We start from the raw sequence: 18,331 nt of genomic DNA, 5'->3' as shown, positions 1-18,331 counted from the left end.
TTACTATCTTGATCTCAAGACTAATATACACATACGATAAACCCTCAGCATCCCACTCTCCCGCTCTCCAACCCTGCGAGCATAACCTGAGTGTCTGGATAAGAATCAATATCTGACACATGCAAGTGAGCCTCTCAGTGCTCAGATAGGAATACCGCAAACATGACTACAAATCCTAAAACCTTATATTTTTAAAGCCAATGGCACATTTAATGAGTCTAGATTTATCCTCACATCACATATCGGTTAATCCAAAAGTGATTCCACTCTTGAAGTATAACCAATCTGTGCAGTAGTTATAGTCAATTATGAACCCCAGTGCAGCCAAGCTTATTTTGTGATTGGAGATTACTTTTGAATCTGCTGGCTAACCAGCAATGACATACACACTTTCTTTCTCTATAACAGCTTTGTAGTTTTTTTCATTAGTGGAGTGTTCTCAGAGTAGTGGGTGACAACTGGCTGCTGCCTGACTTTGGCCTCACTGAGGGAACAAAAGTGCCTCTGGCAAAGAGCCTAGGACCTCCGATGTGTCCACCAGAGGGCCTTTTACGAGGAATGCAACAGCTATTCCAATATTTCTCCTCGATCCTGTAGTTTTCCCCAGTATATAGCCTCTATAGATTGGCCTGTTTAATCATTAAGGCATACAACTTTTCCATTATTAAATAAATAATCAAGCAAACAAACACATAAATAAAAGGTGATTTTCTGCAGTCATTAAACAGTTCCAGCTGCCTGGTTATCATGGATGTCTCAGCTGGGTTTGAAACTTCTGAAAAATGCAAAACTCTCAAAAAGTATGACAGACCAGACCGGCTTCAGTCTCCTTCCCCCGGTGCTAAAGGATACTTGTTTGTTATGGATCAAACTGTGTGTGTGAGTGTGTGAGTGAGCGCGTGCGCATACGTGCATATGCACACGCGTGTGTGCACATGAATGTGTGCGTGCACGTGCGCGTGTGTGTATATGGAGCAGTCTAATACAAGAGGAAGTGGGTCACAGCTCCTCAGGGAAACCAATCGGGTAGCTTGAACTTCCTCTTAATCATACATGTTTAATGATGGATTGTAACACGTTTAAAGGCATCAGCGAAGCTCCAGCTGCTATTACCGAAACCCAACACTCACACACACACGCACGCACGCACGCACACACACACACACACACACACACACACACACACACACACACGCACACACATGCACTCATACAGAGAAAGATTCAGAGATTTACATGCATACCTAGAGAGAACGCTCCCCCTCACCCCCACCCAACACTAACGCACTCAGATTTAAAATTTCCCAACATTTATTATAAATCCATGAGCAGGGAGAATAACAACTATTCTTTAAGAAAGATCAATGTAATATTTATATATTCATATAGGGGCTAGAATTCAGCTCCTATGGTGTTATGCTGTACTATTCCTATAATGTCTCTGAAATTCATATTGCATGCTTGTAAAACTTATTCAGGATTACTATATTATATAGTATATAAAATATATATAGTATATTATTGTCGTATTTCTTGTAACAGCTGTTAAACAACTCAAAAATGGGAGTGTAAGGCTGGTCGTTTACTTTTCAACTATATCCTCATTGGACAAAATATGAAATGTGTCCAATGGTCATTAAAGAGAGCTGTAAAATGACTGTCATTATATTTAAATGGAACTCAACCACAAAGCAAATGGAGCTACGGAGAACGTCGGGTGGGGCTTTTTTCCCTTCAGTCCGCCAGTGAAAAGAGAAACCAGACCAACACTCCCGGTTCACAGTGCGTGGCTGCGATGGAGGCTGTGTGAGACACTGCTTTACGCCACAGGATCTGCTTTGTGCTCTGTGGATGCTGGAGGTGGTGCCGGCGCTAAAACATCCAAGCAACAAGTTCACAGTTCACATTAGTGTCAGGTGTGTGCCGGGGGGCAAACGCTGTAACTAAATCGGTGTGATGATGCAGCGGTGTTAAACCCATCTTGCTCTTTATTTTTTAGCCTGTGGAGTCTTCTCACTTTATTGAGGATGATGTAAATTCTTCATTGTGAGATCAATTCATAATTCATTCGCGGTGTGCGGATGGGTGTTTGGAATTAACTGGTGCTGGTGTTTGTTTGCCTACAATTTAACCAAACTCTGCGTTTGCATGCAACTTTAAAACAGTAATAGAGCACTAGAGGGGTTAGGACTGTGGATGCTGACCTGAGTCGGTGTAGCGGGGTCTGGCCAGGTCTCTGAAGTAGTAAATGAAATCCAGGCAGTTGTCGTCCTGCACCTCTCCCTTGGAGCAGAGGTCGGAGAGCAGTTCCAGCGCCTTTCGACAAATCTCATCCTCTCTTTCTGCAGGCATTGCCCTCCAGCATCCTTCTGACTGGTCGGCCACTCCGGCTGATCTCCCACCTCTCTCACTCTCACACACACATTCACTCAGTCACACACAGCTTCCCGTTCTCTCACACACATACTCACATCAGCACACAAACGCAACGAAAAACACCCCGGCTACACCCCTGGATACGTCCGGCGCGCTCCACGCATGTGATACATCCGTCCCGATGGAAACCCTAATTCGTTTGGGGAGTTTGGATGGATTTCAAGTGGACCAGAGAAGTTTTCAGTGCTTTAGAAAATCCTCCTTTGCATGGTTTTGGCCACACCAGTTGGTTAACAGTGAAATCCACGGCTCCAGAGCCCAGCGCGCAGCACTCGCTCCTCTTCCTCTCTCTTTTCTTTCCTTTATTTCCTCACACTCTTGTGTTTTTTTTCTGCCCTCCTCTCCTGCCTCTGTGATGCTGAATCACTGCTGAGCCTCCAGGCTACACCAGCGACAGTCGAGGTTCTTTCAACGAATGCTTGGGCATTCACTGCGCTCAATTGCCTCTCAGCGCAGGATACTGGGATGGAGAGATGGGGGCAGACAGGAAGTTGTGCCTCCACCCACCCGCTATCCGACCGCTTCAGCCACAACGCCTCCCTGAGATGGGATAGCAGAGGGAAGTCTGAGGATGATGGTGGAAATTATTTTTCCCTAAACTAATCTCTTCATTTCTCAGTAAAATGAGACATATGAGAGATATGAAATATCAGACTCAGCACAGGAAGTAAACACACTGTGATTATTAATATCCCCTGTGTTTTGGTGGGATGTTCATGCAGAAAAGGGCCCCAGCACCTGAAAGGGCACACATCCACATGCCTGACCTTCACTGATGGACTTAATGAAGGGCGCAAGCGACAGATAAATGTCACATTTAAACCCTGGTAAATGAGCAAATAAAGGCTGCTCTCTCTGGGTCTGTTCAGCACAGCCACATATCAGAAGAGGACCTTTAAAGGTGTCAACAAATCTAACAAACAAATTAAACAAGAACAGGAAAGAACTTTTGGCAGTGTTTTCAGTAACCTTTGTAGCTTTTGTTATACTTTTGCATTTCAGTGCATGATCCTATAGACAAGGAGCATTTTGAAACTAACGCCAAATAACAGGGTCATATGCCTGCTGTATAAATGAGCGGTTTTGCTTCGCTATCAAAATGTTTTTCTTGGAGGCAGAGCTGCTCTTCAAGCAGAAACAGTCTCATTGGTTCAGTTAAACTTCATAATGATAGAGGAACCCAGGTAACAAACGAGCGAGCTAATATTATAAAAGATAAATAAATAAATAAATAAGATCTAGCCATATAAATTAATGTGGGATAGCTAGTCAGCTTAACAGATCTTCCAAGCTCAAACTAGCTACTAGCTATCTATGATTCGAGATACAATATTGACCTGTCTGTATAGTTGACTGGGATTCAGGTGAGCTAAACCAGCAGAAGGAAACCATGCCATGTAAAACACTGAGACATCAATCTAAGTATAGAATAGAAAAATAGCAGACACAATATGTGCAGAATGTGCAGACAAAAGAAACCTGTCAATAAGATTGCACAAGCACTATCATTTGATTGCTCCTGAGGTAAACACAAAAATAAAGACACTAGAGGAAATTCAACTCTTGTACTCTAACTGTCCCTTAAATATCCTTTAGATTAAAAGTTAGAAAAAATATTTTTTTCCCTTATATTACACGACATTGTCACATGCATAGGCTTATTATGAATCTTCTAATTGCAGCACCTCACTGAAGCTACATCACACATATACTGAGTGAAATATTAAAACAGGAAATGTCTTCTGCAACATTTTACACACATTCCCCTGGAATTCAGCAGGACAAATTTGGTGTCTTTGGAAACCTTGGGATCTCTAGAAGAATATAAAATAAAGTTGTGTGGCTTTGAACAAAGCTGACGTACAGCAATGACAACCCCATGTGGGAGTGGCAGAGTTGAAGAGTTTCAAGAACCAGTAATTACACATTCAAAACAGCATGATAGTAAGGTCATTCAGTGATCACACATACTACAGCATCTGGCCATTTCTATATTGCACCTATTAACCAGTTAGAATAGGGTGACCCTTGTCAGTAAGTACAATCTGTGACCTGCAGTATTATGTCTGAGGTACGAGGGAAGCGGATGGTTTCTGTGTATGTGTTATTCCAATATCTGGTTGTTTTCGCCTTAATGCTCCTTAGCCTTTTCAGGGAGGGAAGAAATTAGAAAAGCTGGCTTGCTTGTTGGGAGATAGACTGGAGAATTTTCATGCCTTTTCTTTGCTTTCTTGGGTGTATTTCAGCTCCAGGTGAATCATTTTGGATGCTGTACGAAGCACATTGTCCTGCTGTTTCTTAGTCTATGGAACTACACCACACCATCTCTCAAAATGCCCATTTTCTGGATTAACTTCCAAGAAAAACTCTAATATACTTCTTGACAACAGTGGTAGTCATATCTTGCTAGTTCAGAGAGAAGGTGATTGTGGTTCCTGTGAAATGTGCGTGACAGTTTCTGGCCATCCTGTCTCCTGCAAAAGTCCACCACCATTTCCTTAGTCTAGGACACATTTCACTTCAAGTTGTTAGCTTTACATCCAGAACCTCACTTCTGTAGGCAGATTCATCATTGTTAGATATTGATCCAAATAGTTAGGTGTCATCTGCAAATTTAATCATTCTAACAGGCTGAGAGAGAAATACAGTTGTTTATATAGATGGAGTCCAATATTTGGGTAGTGCACACCCTTGTGGAGTCCAGGTGTTAACGGTTAAGATCTTATGCTGTGTTCAAATGGAATCCAAGAGAGGATAAACAGTACAGGAAAAACAACAAACTGCAAAACACAACGACATTATGTTAAAATACACAATAGGTTGATGGTTTGCTATGGTGATATGCTATGTACAAAATTTGATTGTGTTTGTTTTATGGAAATATATTAAATGACACTTACAAATCATGTAGCTATAATATATATATATATATATTAGCATGGCCGGCCTTTGAAAATTTGCGAATCTCAGTAAAACTTCAGAGCTGGGTTATAAAATTCTTTATCAGCGTGTCAGCTTGTCTTTTTGAAAATTACACTTAGCATGTTGTAGGTCCATAGTAGTGTCATTTAAAACAACTAAAACAATTTCTTGTAGAATGTTGATATGGTCTATATAGCTAAAAGGGCATGAGGTCTGACCCCAAAGAAATGCCAGTATCTACAAAATGTGTCCAGGACACTGAAAACATATTATGTTAATTTTATGTTTACCCATCTGTCTCCATTAAATTAGGAAGAGTCAATATGATGCAAAAAATAAGCTGATAATGTATTTGGGGACATTAAATATCAAATGGGGTCAAATTGACCCCAAAGATAATAGGAGGGTTAAACTACATTGCAGAAGACAGCAAAAAAATTCAAATATTTTAACTCTGAACAGCAGTGCCACCTTCCGTTTCCACTGCTGCTGAAATCACAGCAGCTTTTTTGACACTTTTTGTCCCATGAGACACTGGTCAGCTTTTAATTTACAACACACAGGGATCATCTGTTTCCTCAGCATGATGGTGCATTAGCCCAGTGGTTTTCAAAGTGGGGTCCAGCATACCCACGGGTTCTTAAAGAGCTCCCAGGGCATCCTCAGCAAATAATGAATATTAGAAAGATGTACAATGCAAGTTTGAGGTTTAACTGACTTTAGACTATAATATAATTTACTAGAAATATATATATATATATATATATATATATATATATATATATATATATACACACACACACACACACACACACACACACACAGTATATAGATAGAAATTTAACTGATCCTGATGGAAATTCAGGCATGAAATTCAGGCACTATGTTCTAGTCTTACCATTTTGAATCTATTTGTCAGTGCTCTAATTTATCAATCCAAATTAATGTCACATGTCAGGATCCTTAGGGAACATCACTTTATATTGGGGGTCCACAGCTTAATGAAAGACAGATTGGGGGGTCCGGAGCATGAAAAAGTTGGAAAAGCCCTTTTACCTACATATTCACCTACACCACTTGTGTGATTTGATTAGGTGAGCTGTACAATAAAACTGCTCATACTCTCCACTGATCACTCACAACATTCTCCACTTGCCGCTGAGATGATGTGATACTGTCAGTATTAGCTGTCAGTGGGTCCAGAGTATAAATATAACATCAGAAAGCAAGAGCTGCAAGCATGATGCTGCAGAGATATTGATATAAAACCAAGCACTGCTCAGCAATTTGATTCTCTAAATGTGTGTGTGGGTGTGTGTGGGTCGCTGTGTGCGTTGTTCTGTTTGCATGCATCTCTGTCCACACGTGCATGTTTGTTTGTCCGCTTCCACTTGTTTGCGACTGACAGTCTTTGCATTCAAGTGTGGGAATTCACATGGATGCGCACGTTGGTGCATCTGTGTGACTGTGTTTGTTTGTGTGTGTGTGTGTGTGTGTCGCCAAGGAGTGTATGGAGTCTTTTGAATGTGTGGGTGAGTTTGATTTAGCATTATCCGCAAGGTTTCAGCCAGGGCATATAGCCAGCCCAGCTGTCTTTGGTGGAACAAAGGGCATCTGTTCTGCCTCCATACAGGCCACAGTGTTTTAAAAAGCTTATTCGAAAGGAGCATCAATCCAGCATAACCGGTCCAAAGAGAGGCAGAAGGGGCAATGAGTAAAATTTTTAGTACACCTTGTCACCAAGTGACCATAATGCATGCTCTGAGGGTTGACAGAATTGCAATTCAAGATCAAAGGCCAGGTGCTGATGAGATGTTTCTGGCTTTCAAAACCTACTTTCCAGCCCATAATCTGTTTTGGAATAAAATCTCCTCAACCAGTGGAATTTTAATACACTTTCAATCCCCCCTTCTATCTTCACCTACTTGCACTTTCAACTCCCCATCAATGGAGGGTGGTGCTGTGAGTGTGCAGCTGGCATAACAGTAAATTTCAGCAACAAATACTTGAAAAGTTTTATTTACCATGGTGATGTGCTACCTCTTTACTGGATGTTTCTGTTGGATCTCTGGGTCACACTTTGTTTAGATAGTCCAGTGTGGATATTCAAACTTATTAACAAGTGACTGTAAGGGCCAGCGTTATGTCACGTTGCCATTAGTGTAATAGAATTTTAGAGGGAAGCACCATAGAGAGCATTCCTCACCATGCATAAGATTATATTTTGGGTCCGGTTTCATTTGTATTTTATTTTCCCTAAATGCACTGAATTCAGGAGAATCGGGACCAGTCTTATTTGGATTCAAATATTTAGAAAAGATTGTGGGATCCAGGGGCATGCTCCTCCAGGGAGATTTTTTCTCCCATTTACAGCAGCAATATGCACTATTTTTCAATCCATTTGAGATAATAGAATGCCTAAAAATCTGTATTATCATTTGGGAAAAAACATGGTAGTTGCTTATCAGAAAAATCATCCTATAGAGCCTGCATGATATTTTGTATTTAACTGTTCTCTCATTGTCTTCATCATTCTGACACCACAACACAACAAATGTTGAAGATGACTAATTCTCACTCCTGCCGTCTAAAAAGATGGCAGGGCAAAAATTGTCTGATGTTACTATATTTAAATTACATAACATAGTTAGAGTAGACATTTGGTTTAAACAGCATTGCTCATCTTGAAACTTATTTTTGTTATACAATGCTGAAGACAAATCTGCCACATTTGAATCCATGCCATAATTATCTGGGCTGCTCTAACTGCAAATCAAGGATCTCAGTATTTCCAGGTAAATGTGATCTTTAATACTAAGAACTGAAAAGGCCTGCAGAAGAACATTTACTCAAATTAAATCCCACCCACCCTATCACCTTTTTTTAGACGCATTTTTTGTGGTTGGCAGGAAAGGTCAGCAGCAGATGTCAAATAGAAGTATACATCACGTGAAAGCTGGGAAGCTAAAGATTGATTTGAGATGCAGCTCAGCATTGTGTCCCAAGTTATTATAGTCATAAATCTGCAATAAACATTGTGTTTCAGCTATTTATGTATATATATATTTTTATTTATTTAGAGTGTATATGGGGTAGAACATTATAATGGATATGCATATGCATATGATGGCCATTCCTATACTCAATTATGTGTCATAAGTTGTTGCAGCAATTTTTGGGTTGATACCATTTCTTACACCAATATGGTGCAAAATTTAATCATTTTTGAGCAGTTAAGTTAAGTTTTGAGGAGCTCCATAGAAAAATTCATGCTTTGATTTGTTATCAAACCTTTGACATTTGACATTTCTGTAAGAATTGTATTTTTCAGTGATTGGATGGTCAAAAGAACACATTTGTACTGCATGGTTTGTGTCCCACATTGCATTGGATTAGCGTCAGGTCGGCATGTCTGCAAGGGGAGACACATGGGTGCTCACAGATCCCATTTTTATTCAGATATCTGGAGGTCAGAGGTCATGGGACCCCTTTGAAAATGACCATGTCAGTGTTTTCTTCACCAATTTTTAGCCTAACCTTGGAGCAGTATTTTGCCACCTGTCCAATCTAGCACAACATACCTGGCACTGGTGGATTCATTAGGTCAAGTAGTCTCATATGACATTAAGCATCATCACTCTATTTTAAATACTGAGCTCACTACCACCTCTGAAAGATAGTATGTCAGTTGGGCCCACCAGCAAGACATCAGACTAAACCTGAAAGATTTGGGGCTTTTGAGAAAACATTCCCTTGGAGCACAATAAGACAACCCCCTCACAGGGAGGACGGGTTATGAGGCACACCTGTCAAACCAGTATATAAGGTAGTCTGCTACGAGTCATACTTTGGATGTACTGTATACTTGACTGAAGAATGCTGCTAAAACCCAAACAATACACGTCCTAGTCAGAAAATGCTACATTTGGAAAAAAGCCTTGGAAAAAAACAATTAGGAATATCTGGACTGAATATGCTGCTTACATGACCTGTGTTAGATTCATAATATTGTTATATTTGGAATAATAGTGGAAAATTAGTGTGCATGTAAATGTAGTGCACATCAACCCTCAATTAATTTTGTTCCTCTGGTGCTGCTTACTGCTTGTTGGTAGGTCTATTGAGTTGCTTCTTTCTGTTACAAAATCTGAGTACCTGAGCAACGGGAGCTGCGCACGGTGGTTCCTGTAGTTGGGTCGAATCTAGGTCGGTTCATGTTCATACCACAAATGAATCGCTTCAGAGTTTGCTTGTAACCAAGAGAGACCACCTCCTCAACAGGGTCTTGGTCCAGTTATTTTGGTCCAACCTGTGTGTGGTTGCTGGTTTCACACCTGTCCAAACAAACTTTAGGGGACAACGCTCCAGAGTTTGATTCAATCAGACTAAAACACCCTTAGTGATTTGGATCCCCTCATTACCCCTTGAAGGATCCATGTTGAAAAGAGATAGGACCCAAATGAGAAGCCTTATAACATGCCAGTGTCTTCTGCAGAGTAACAAATAAAGGAACTTACTGGTCAATGATGCCGGAGATGGGCCCAGTGGGTTTTCTTGACCAGTAATGAGATGGGAACCCCTGATTTAGGATCACTGGTTATGTGGCATGATCATGTAAATTTAATCATGGCCTAAAGTGGTCCCAAAGCAGTAATCCCTCTCTCAGATACTTGATGAACACACTGGCCCAGGACACAGACAAGGAGGGTCCATAGCATCAGCTGTCATTCAGGGCTGTGTGTGCTCTTGCTTCATATGGCCTCCCATAAAGGAAATCAATGGGGCACATCTGGAGGCACAAAATCCTCTCTAGTCTGTATACTAATTGAATTTAACAGTGCAGCTCTGTAGTGTCAAATCCCCTGTAGTCCAGTCCTTTATATAAGACCACTCAATCAGATCAATCACATAATCACATGGAAGCGCCTGAAAGAGCAGCAGCACCACCTCAGCTCTGTGTGGGTGGGCATTTTTCAAACAGTCATTGACGAGTAAGATTTCTCAAAGGTTTGTTTATTTTCTCCACTTACTTATGATTTGTCATGCTTTTGCTCATTTATTCACTATCTATCTATCTATCTATCTATCTATCTATCTATCTATCTATCTATCTATCTATCTATCGCCAGTAGCAGCAGAGGGATAGAGGGAGCAAAAAGAGGAAGAGAGGAGAACAGTGAAGCAGTATCTAGAGAGGAGGAGGGGAGTCGTGAGACTCACTGAACAAACAACTTAGTCTTTGAAGGTCTTGGCATTTGACAGCAGGATGTGAGATGGGAGTGAAAGTCAGAATTCATTTGGTATTGACAATAGAGACAGAGTAGTCTGAGAGGACCCTTGTCCTTTTCTAAAGCATCTATCTGTCTGGAGCTTTTATCAGAGTCCACCCAAGCATCGACAAGTTCTTCTTTACAATCAGACACCTCCGGGCCTGCACGCTCTATAAAATAAAAAATGTAGTCTCACTATAAGATCTTAGTTTTCAAAATTTACTGCAAAGCTTATGACTGTATTGTCTAAAATAATATGTGGCATTTTTTTATTGAAGTAAATGTTCCTTTTTCTTCTCTCTGTCACTAAATGATAGACTGAAAATGGAGATTCAACCTACAGCTGGTTCATAAAAGCTCCTGGGCACCATCTTTTCAGAAAAAAAAAAAAAATCCTCTGGTGCATTTCCCGCAGCAGCAAAAGGCATTTGTTCGAAATAAACAGCCCTCATATTTTAGTGTGCTTGGTTGCAAAATATAACAACTGGAAGGTTCAAAAAATTCAAAAGTGTCTGTTGTCTTGTGCACCCTGACATTAGGATTGAAATAAACATATGGATATAAAGTGTATGTATCTTTTAATGAGGATCTTCTATCTCATTATCCTATGAGAAACTGATGCCAACAATGCCTCCAGCTGTTCAAAAACATAATTGTTTGATCACCATAAATAAAGCCATAGCTTAGGTATATTAAAATAAAGCATCCTCAATCCAAGGTCCAATGAATTTCTTATTTACTTTGAAGACAATGCAGACTCTGTCATCGCCTTGACCCAGGTTCAAACCTTTTACACATTTTTTTCCCATGAATTACGTCACTTTTCATGGACTGTTTTTAAATGGCTGTGGGAAAATTTTGAAATTAAGACATTTTTATGCTCATGAGCATTTATGCATTTATTCACAAGTTTGCTCACTAAAACCTTTCAGGTTGTTCGATGAGTTAAATAAAACAGACAATAGGTGGAAAATAACTTTTTTAGTGCTGACTCATGGTATGACCATGGTGGCATAATCTGCAGCAGCTGGCTCTGCACCTCCAGCCAACAGAGGTTTCCATTGCTGCCCTGGCTTACATCCACTGTTCTGCTTTCATGTGTCTGTTTCTTTTCACCATTGTTAGAGCTCTTCATCACAGCCACAGTTGCCATGTTCATCCTTGCAAGCCCGGCCAGACTTGAAATGGCAAATTTGGCCAGGGTCCCTCATCCGTCCTTTCATGCTCTTGATCTCTTGTCCCTTTGCTGCCTGAAGCGTGTTTTCTTTCTTCGTGCCTGCTTTGTAATGATTTCTGTTGTCCTTTCTCTTTCTTGATCGTATCTGCTCTTTTGAAGATGGCCCTCCTTTATCCTTGCCTTCTCTTTAATGTTGGCCTCCTTCATCAAGGCCATGTACACCATTTCTTGTCTGAAGGGCCTCCCGTTCTCAGTCTTAAATACATTCTTCATCGTCTGGTGTTCCGTGAATTCCTTTCTGAAGGTCTCTCTCTTTTTCATGTTTTCTCTCTCCAATGAGAAGGTCAGTCCGCCTCACCGGCATCTCCTTGACATCGCTTTGGAAGGCCTCTCCTCTTCCATCTCCAGGGTCTTACTCACTTTACTGACTTTAGTCTCTTCTTTTAAAGAGCGGATCTGTTCATCAGCACTTCTTTCAGAGCATTTTCTGGTTTTGACATCTTTTCCTCCAGCCGTCCCCTCTTGTGGGCGAGAGACTCTGTCTCATGAGCCGGGACCTTTTCATCTGTGCTGATCTGGATTCGGTGCATATTCAGGCTCTCAGCAGATGACATTTTTTTCTCTTTTTTTCTATCTCATCCATCATCCCTACCTCTTCTCTGTGCTCTCTATGAACCAGAGTAGGTAGTAAGCATCACTCGGCACAACAGCATTGTTTCTCTTTTTCAAGCTGCTGGATTTGTCAAAAGACTTTCCATCTCCTTTTATTGCCTCTATTTGATAACACCGATGAAGGACACCCATTCTCATCAGGGAGCATAAAAACACAAATACAATGAATGTGAACAATGATACACTCTCTGATAAAATGATGAAAAACAGCAGTGTCTCTTCATAATTGGATTGCTGATCTCCTGACAGGCAAAGAATGCAGCTTCACACCTTTTCAACCAACAAATAGAATAATTCTCTCATGATATGTCCATCCAAACGTACAATTTAGTTTTAAGGATGTGACCAGGCCATGATGTCAGTAATTACAATAAATGTTTGTATTGGTCTCTCTTACTACGTGTGTGAAGTTTGACATAAGGGTACAGGCAAGGTTAAGGTAAGGGTTAAGTCCTGTTTTTGCAGTGGAAATTATGATATTTTTCAGGTGTTGTTGCCTGGTAATGTATTTCACACCTGGATTTATGGTGCCCTTTACCCCTGAATTTCTGTAACTAAGCATTAGAAGGCAACGTGCTTTCAAGGTGTTTCTATGACAGCAGTAGCTAATACTGGAGAAGATGTTGTATGTGAGCAGTAGACCAGACTCTAGAGGTCAATACACTTTCAAATGAATTTTCTCCATCTTAGATTCTGCAGTGAGCCTGTAATTGATGATTTTCATAGTGTGTGTTAAGCTTACTTTAATTTGTATTTTTAAACTAACTGACCATAACAGCGATTTTGCATGTTTTTGCAATTTTAATTTAGGCATCGATGGATTTTGATCATATGTTGTGATTTCTTATTACGCCCTCATGATTTGTAAAATGGTTTGTTGCAATGTAAAATGTGGGTAAACTGAGGTAAATGGGTTAAACATGCAACATGCCCTGGTATGGTCCTTTAAGCAATCACTAATTTTGGATCAGCAATTTCAATAACTGCACTTGTACAAACGGTTGCAGTAGCAGAACACATTTTTCAAGAGAGCAGTGAGATGTGGCTTGCTTGCATTGCAGTGTCTGGTGGAATGCAGTGAATGGTCATCTGTGCGTCTTGCTCTTCTGTTCATCTGTTGGGTTCATGGTTGAACGTCTTCTATCCCATTCACAAATCCAGCGCTTAAGCAGACGAAACAAGTGATCACATCACTGAGCCAGATTCCACATGTTCGGAGAAATGTTTTACAGGGTCACATAACTTGCTAAAAGGTTCAGGCTTCACCCCGGAAGTTGCAAGACTGGTTTACTTTACGTATTATTCCAATATTCATTACACAGCTGTTGCATCAAAAGAGTTGTGCTGGGCTTCCTAGCATTCACTGAGACAACAAATATGAATGACCTAAGTGCACATGACCACATAAAACCTTTCTTTTAAGATCTGATAATACAGTACAAGATGAGGGGAGTCTTTCAATAGGTATTATGTCGATGAAGAGGTGAAAAAGGCTAATGAATATAACACAAGTAAGGACCTATCTGTTAAATCCGTGGTAACAAACACAAGGGATTCTGTTCAAGAATCTCAAGCTGGTTTTCTCTTTTTGGGGTGGGGTGTTTCACCTGGCTGTGCACTGGGAGGAGCTAGACAGGGGAGGTCATTTAAGGAGAGGTGTGTCCAGTTAGGATCCCTTTGTTTGAGCCTTGCCTTGCTGCCACACATTTTGTTGTTCTTCAGTTGATGTTAAACCCTAGTTTTTTTCCTGTGTTAAAGGGTCCTGAGTTTGTACTTCCATTTTATTTGTTGTTCATATTATTTACAGAGTCTGGGTAAATCAGGCAAAAGCTCGTTAATTGGAGCCACATAGACTTTGTTTGTCCTCAAAAGAGTGAATTACAGTGAGTATAATGACTAAGAATTGAAGTTTTAAGTTTATATAACTGTATCTGTTATTTATTGCTGATTTGTCTTTGTTTGTGATTAGACTCCTGAGGGTTATTGATAAAGAAAGCCCAGGCCTATCCTTTTCATCGTGGATGCATTAAAATGTAAGCATATTTATTTCAAATTGAATTTAATTGGTGTGTGTAGCAATGCATTGAACCTTTGCTATTTTGTACAGAAACCATCCATCCATCCATCCATCTACCCCCTGTCATCCAGTGCTCAGTATATGGTTAAACAGCTCTTGAATCCCTGTGTTTAAATGTTCACACCATTCCACAATTCCATGACCCAGCCTTCCCTATCATATCCAGTCGGATAATACTAGACAGTCTTTTTCAGATTCATTTGAATTAAAAAGTTTGGTCATTGTTCAGTCTTTTTTTAAGAACCATATTGTTGTTTTAGTGCATGGTGAATGGGCTGCATTTCTATAGCGATTTTCTAGTCTACCGAACACTCAAAGCACTTTACAAAGGTTTAATAAGCTACATTACTGTACATTCTCCTAAGTTTTCTCCAGGGCAGTAGTCTTGTGACCCAGTGGGATGGCCGCAGTACTGTGAGGATTTAAAGCTGGTTTTCCTCCCCAGTATGAATTCTGTAAGTCACTGATGGCCTTTAGTGAATGACATGGACCGGTGCTGTGTGTTTGAAGTCTGCCAGGCCAAGACAGAGTTTTGGAAAGACACTGATTTAAATGTCAAGGGTTCATTTCCTAAACTAATGGGCAGCCACACACCTTTCGGCTTTCAGCTGAGTGACTTATTTCATCTCTGTGATACTCTCATAATCTTTACTGTCAACCGGGTGAGTTTTTATATCCAGCAGTGTGTGATTTGAACCATTAGACAGCAGAGGGATAAACAGACTCTGCGGGAGTCTTCTTCATAAAGGTTTCAGTTCTGCATGCCTGTACATGTCAGAGCAACGCTCAGTTCCTGGCCCTAGATGTCACTGATCATGTGTTTCCGTACTGAGAAAGAGAGTCAATCTATAAACTCCATTTGAGACACACTGTAAGTGAGCATGTCATGCATCCTCCTCCTGTTCAGTTGTTCAGGGGTTAATATTACAACAAAATGCTGCATACCAACCTATGCAAAACACAGATCAATACACACTCAATAAACTGTATGTCAAATGAAAGCCGTTCTGTGGAGGTCTACAGTGTTTCAATAATCCAATGCTACAGGTCTCCCCGGGAGGCTGGGAAGATGAAATGATGGTCTTTTACGGTCTCCTCTGATCTCTATGAGTGACTTAGTTCTTCTAGTTCACTTCAAAGGAGAAGTACACCCGTCACTGTATCCCTCAAGGTGATGGGTGCCCATGTGGGAAAATTTTATCTTGGCCCTTCCTGCTTCAGAAGTTGAACAAACTGAAATCAAAATCCTGCAACAAGGTTGCAAATGAAGGGCCTGAAGCCTTTTCAAATAGTGTGTACTGGACCTCTGTGGAAAGAACCTAATGGCTAGACCCTATATAACTGCTTCACTGAAGTCGCTTAAACTCATTCCTGTGGTGTAGCTGCCCCTGATTTTTGGAATGAGTCAGTGTGGCCAGTTCTCATGCTAGCAGGCAGAGAACCTGTGCATTCATTAATGAGAGGAAGCAGTCTGGAGGAAAGCTAAGGTCCCTGCTTGAATTCAGCATAATCAAAAGCTGTTACAATAAGATGTTTTATTTGGGGAAGGGGTGGTATCTCCCACAAGATTGATAGCCATCCTGTCCATATGTGATGACCTTCACCGTAATCGAAAGCCATCAATTCGTCCTTTTTATCTCTTCAGTCTGCTGGCTGCTTTGGACAATACCTAATGCATATCCATTCAATCTCTATTGACCATGCGGGATCTCTCTTCTTCAGTGTGTATGTGCGTGTGCATGTATGGACAGTCTACTGGCATTTCCCACGCAGCTTATACCATTCACCCTTCCCCCAGAAAAGAGGGAAACATTCACATACTCAACTTCTTCTGCAACAATCACAACTCAAAGGATTCAGCTGCAACACTTCATCTGAATGAAAATATTGTAAGTATAAATATATGATAAGTAATTTCATTCTTCAAAACTGCAAAACAGGAATGCTTGCTTCAGTTTTGGCCTAGCAGGGGAAACGCCCAGCCCATCCTGGCACTGTCTCCGCTGTCTGTCACGCCCCTGAAATCAAAAGGTCCTGTTTTACGGCATGGAGTGAATTCATAATGTAATCAAGGATGGATTGGAATTGGATTTTGCTATTAGCCATTCTGAGTCTACCAAGACATCTGTTCTGAATCTCGCCTTCATACAATAGAATTATCTCTGAGTCTGTTCAGCCTCCTTCCTGTTCCATCTCTCCCTCGAGCACTCCTCCCTCCTGATAACTCCTTCTTCCTTCTCTCTCTCTTCTTTCCTCCTAACCAGTTATTGGCAATCTGCTCAATTTGACATGTGCTCTGCCTGTGCACCATAGGTAGGGTTCAATTTGCTGGAGCAACTGTGTTAACTTATTAAGTTAAAGTAAAAAAAAAAAAAAAAAAAAAAAAGCACCATGCTGTGAGGTATCAAAGGAAATGTTGCACCTCCATGCAGGTTGTCAACGGGTTAAATGCCTGCTGAGAGGCAGATGTGCTCCAGTTCTGTGATATGAGTGAGATATTATCCGATGCTGTCCAGTCAGGTTATTCAGTCAATAAGCTACATGCATATTCACATTTATATTACCCCCTCAATGCCCAAAGCCTTTGCTCTTTGTGTTTATATCAGCATAAAAAGAGACTCTTTCTTCCTATTACCTTGACAGCCTGGCATAAGAGCTGTGCACCGTTACAGTCAGAATAAAATGTTGCCATTTTACGTTTCTGCAAAGCAACAAAAACTTTGAGATGTCAGTGTTTCTGAACCAAAAATAGGCTACGTCTCATATCACCATTTACATTAAGGGTAAGACTACGTAATGTTAGTACTAGCTAACATTAGCGTCTTTAACCAGTATCATTTGCTTCAGTAGCTTCGTTAGTAGGGATGGGATTTGATGAGATTTTAGGAATTCCGATTCCATGATCGCATCTGCTTATCGATTCGATTCTTTAACGATTCTCTTATCGAATCTCACTGGGCAAGGGGAAGGGAAAAAAAGCACAAAAGTGAAATGCTGATGTAGAAATTAAAATCCTATAACACTTTAACATGTTACTAGACAATGCTCTTCCCTTTTTAAAAGGGTGTATGAGCTGAGCTGCCAAAACCAGTCCAGCAGTGACAAATACAACAAAGTCAGGAACTCTAATGTGGAAAAATAAGTTTAACATGTTACTAGACAATGCTAGCTTTAGCCGTGCTAGCTTTAGCCGCACTACTGCTGCTGCTTGGGTCAGATTCATTAACGTTAGTGTCACTCCAAAGTGTATTGAAAACGTGACATTCCTGCAAAGTAACTGCATGCTATGTGGACAAATGTTTCTGCATGCTGCTAGCACTTCCTCCCTTTGTCGCAATAGAAGTTTTGCAACCGTTGCAAGTGGCTCTGTTATCTTTCCATGTGAATTATAACCAAACTTTTGAACGCCTCTGCCTCGATGCCATGCTGACTCTATAGCAACGCAGCGTGCGTATGACGTCATAGCACATGCGCAGCGGACTCGTTAGCGGAAGCTTGCCAGTCATATTGTATACAGGAAGTTTATTTAAAAAGGAGATGAACTTAAATATATTTTCCACTGACCCCTCTCCATAAAGCACCTGATCCCTGGTGCCTGATTGAAGACCAACGTAGAGCTCCAATATCCCCCTTTTTTCCCTCAACTTGTTTAGAGTTAGGAAAAGGTTTGTTGTCATGGTTAAGGTTAGGAAGTGTCATGGTTAATGTCATGAAGCAACAGCTAACTTTCCCTAACATTAGACAGCCAGCTAAAAATGAGCTTTTTCCTAAATGGGG

At 40.7% G+C, this 18,331-nt stretch overlaps 1 protein-coding gene across 1 annotated transcript in view; it reads right to left on the bottom strand.

Annotated features, from left to right (window-relative positions):
- Nucleotides 1–2,802, bottom strand: part of syt9b (synaptotagmin IXb) — a 41,491-nt gene extending 38,689 nt beyond the window's left edge. The window contains exon 1 of the mRNA XM_030054749.1: nt 2,205–2,802. Coding sequence (XP_029910609.1) covers nt 2,205–2,352 — 148 coding nt within the window. The 5' untranslated portion in view covers nt 2,353–2,802. The remainder of the gene's footprint in view (nt 1–2,204) is intronic.
- Nucleotides 2,803–18,331: the final 15,529 nt, after the last annotated feature.

This window comes from Myripristis murdjan, chromosome 6 (assembly GCF_902150065.1).
Source record: "Myripristis murdjan chromosome 6, fMyrMur1.1, whole genome shotgun sequence".
Classification (NCBI taxonomy): domain Eukaryota; kingdom Metazoa; phylum Chordata; class Actinopteri; order Holocentriformes; family Holocentridae; genus Myripristis; species Myripristis murdjan.
This window is presented reverse-complemented; position numbering and strand designations above follow the sequence as displayed.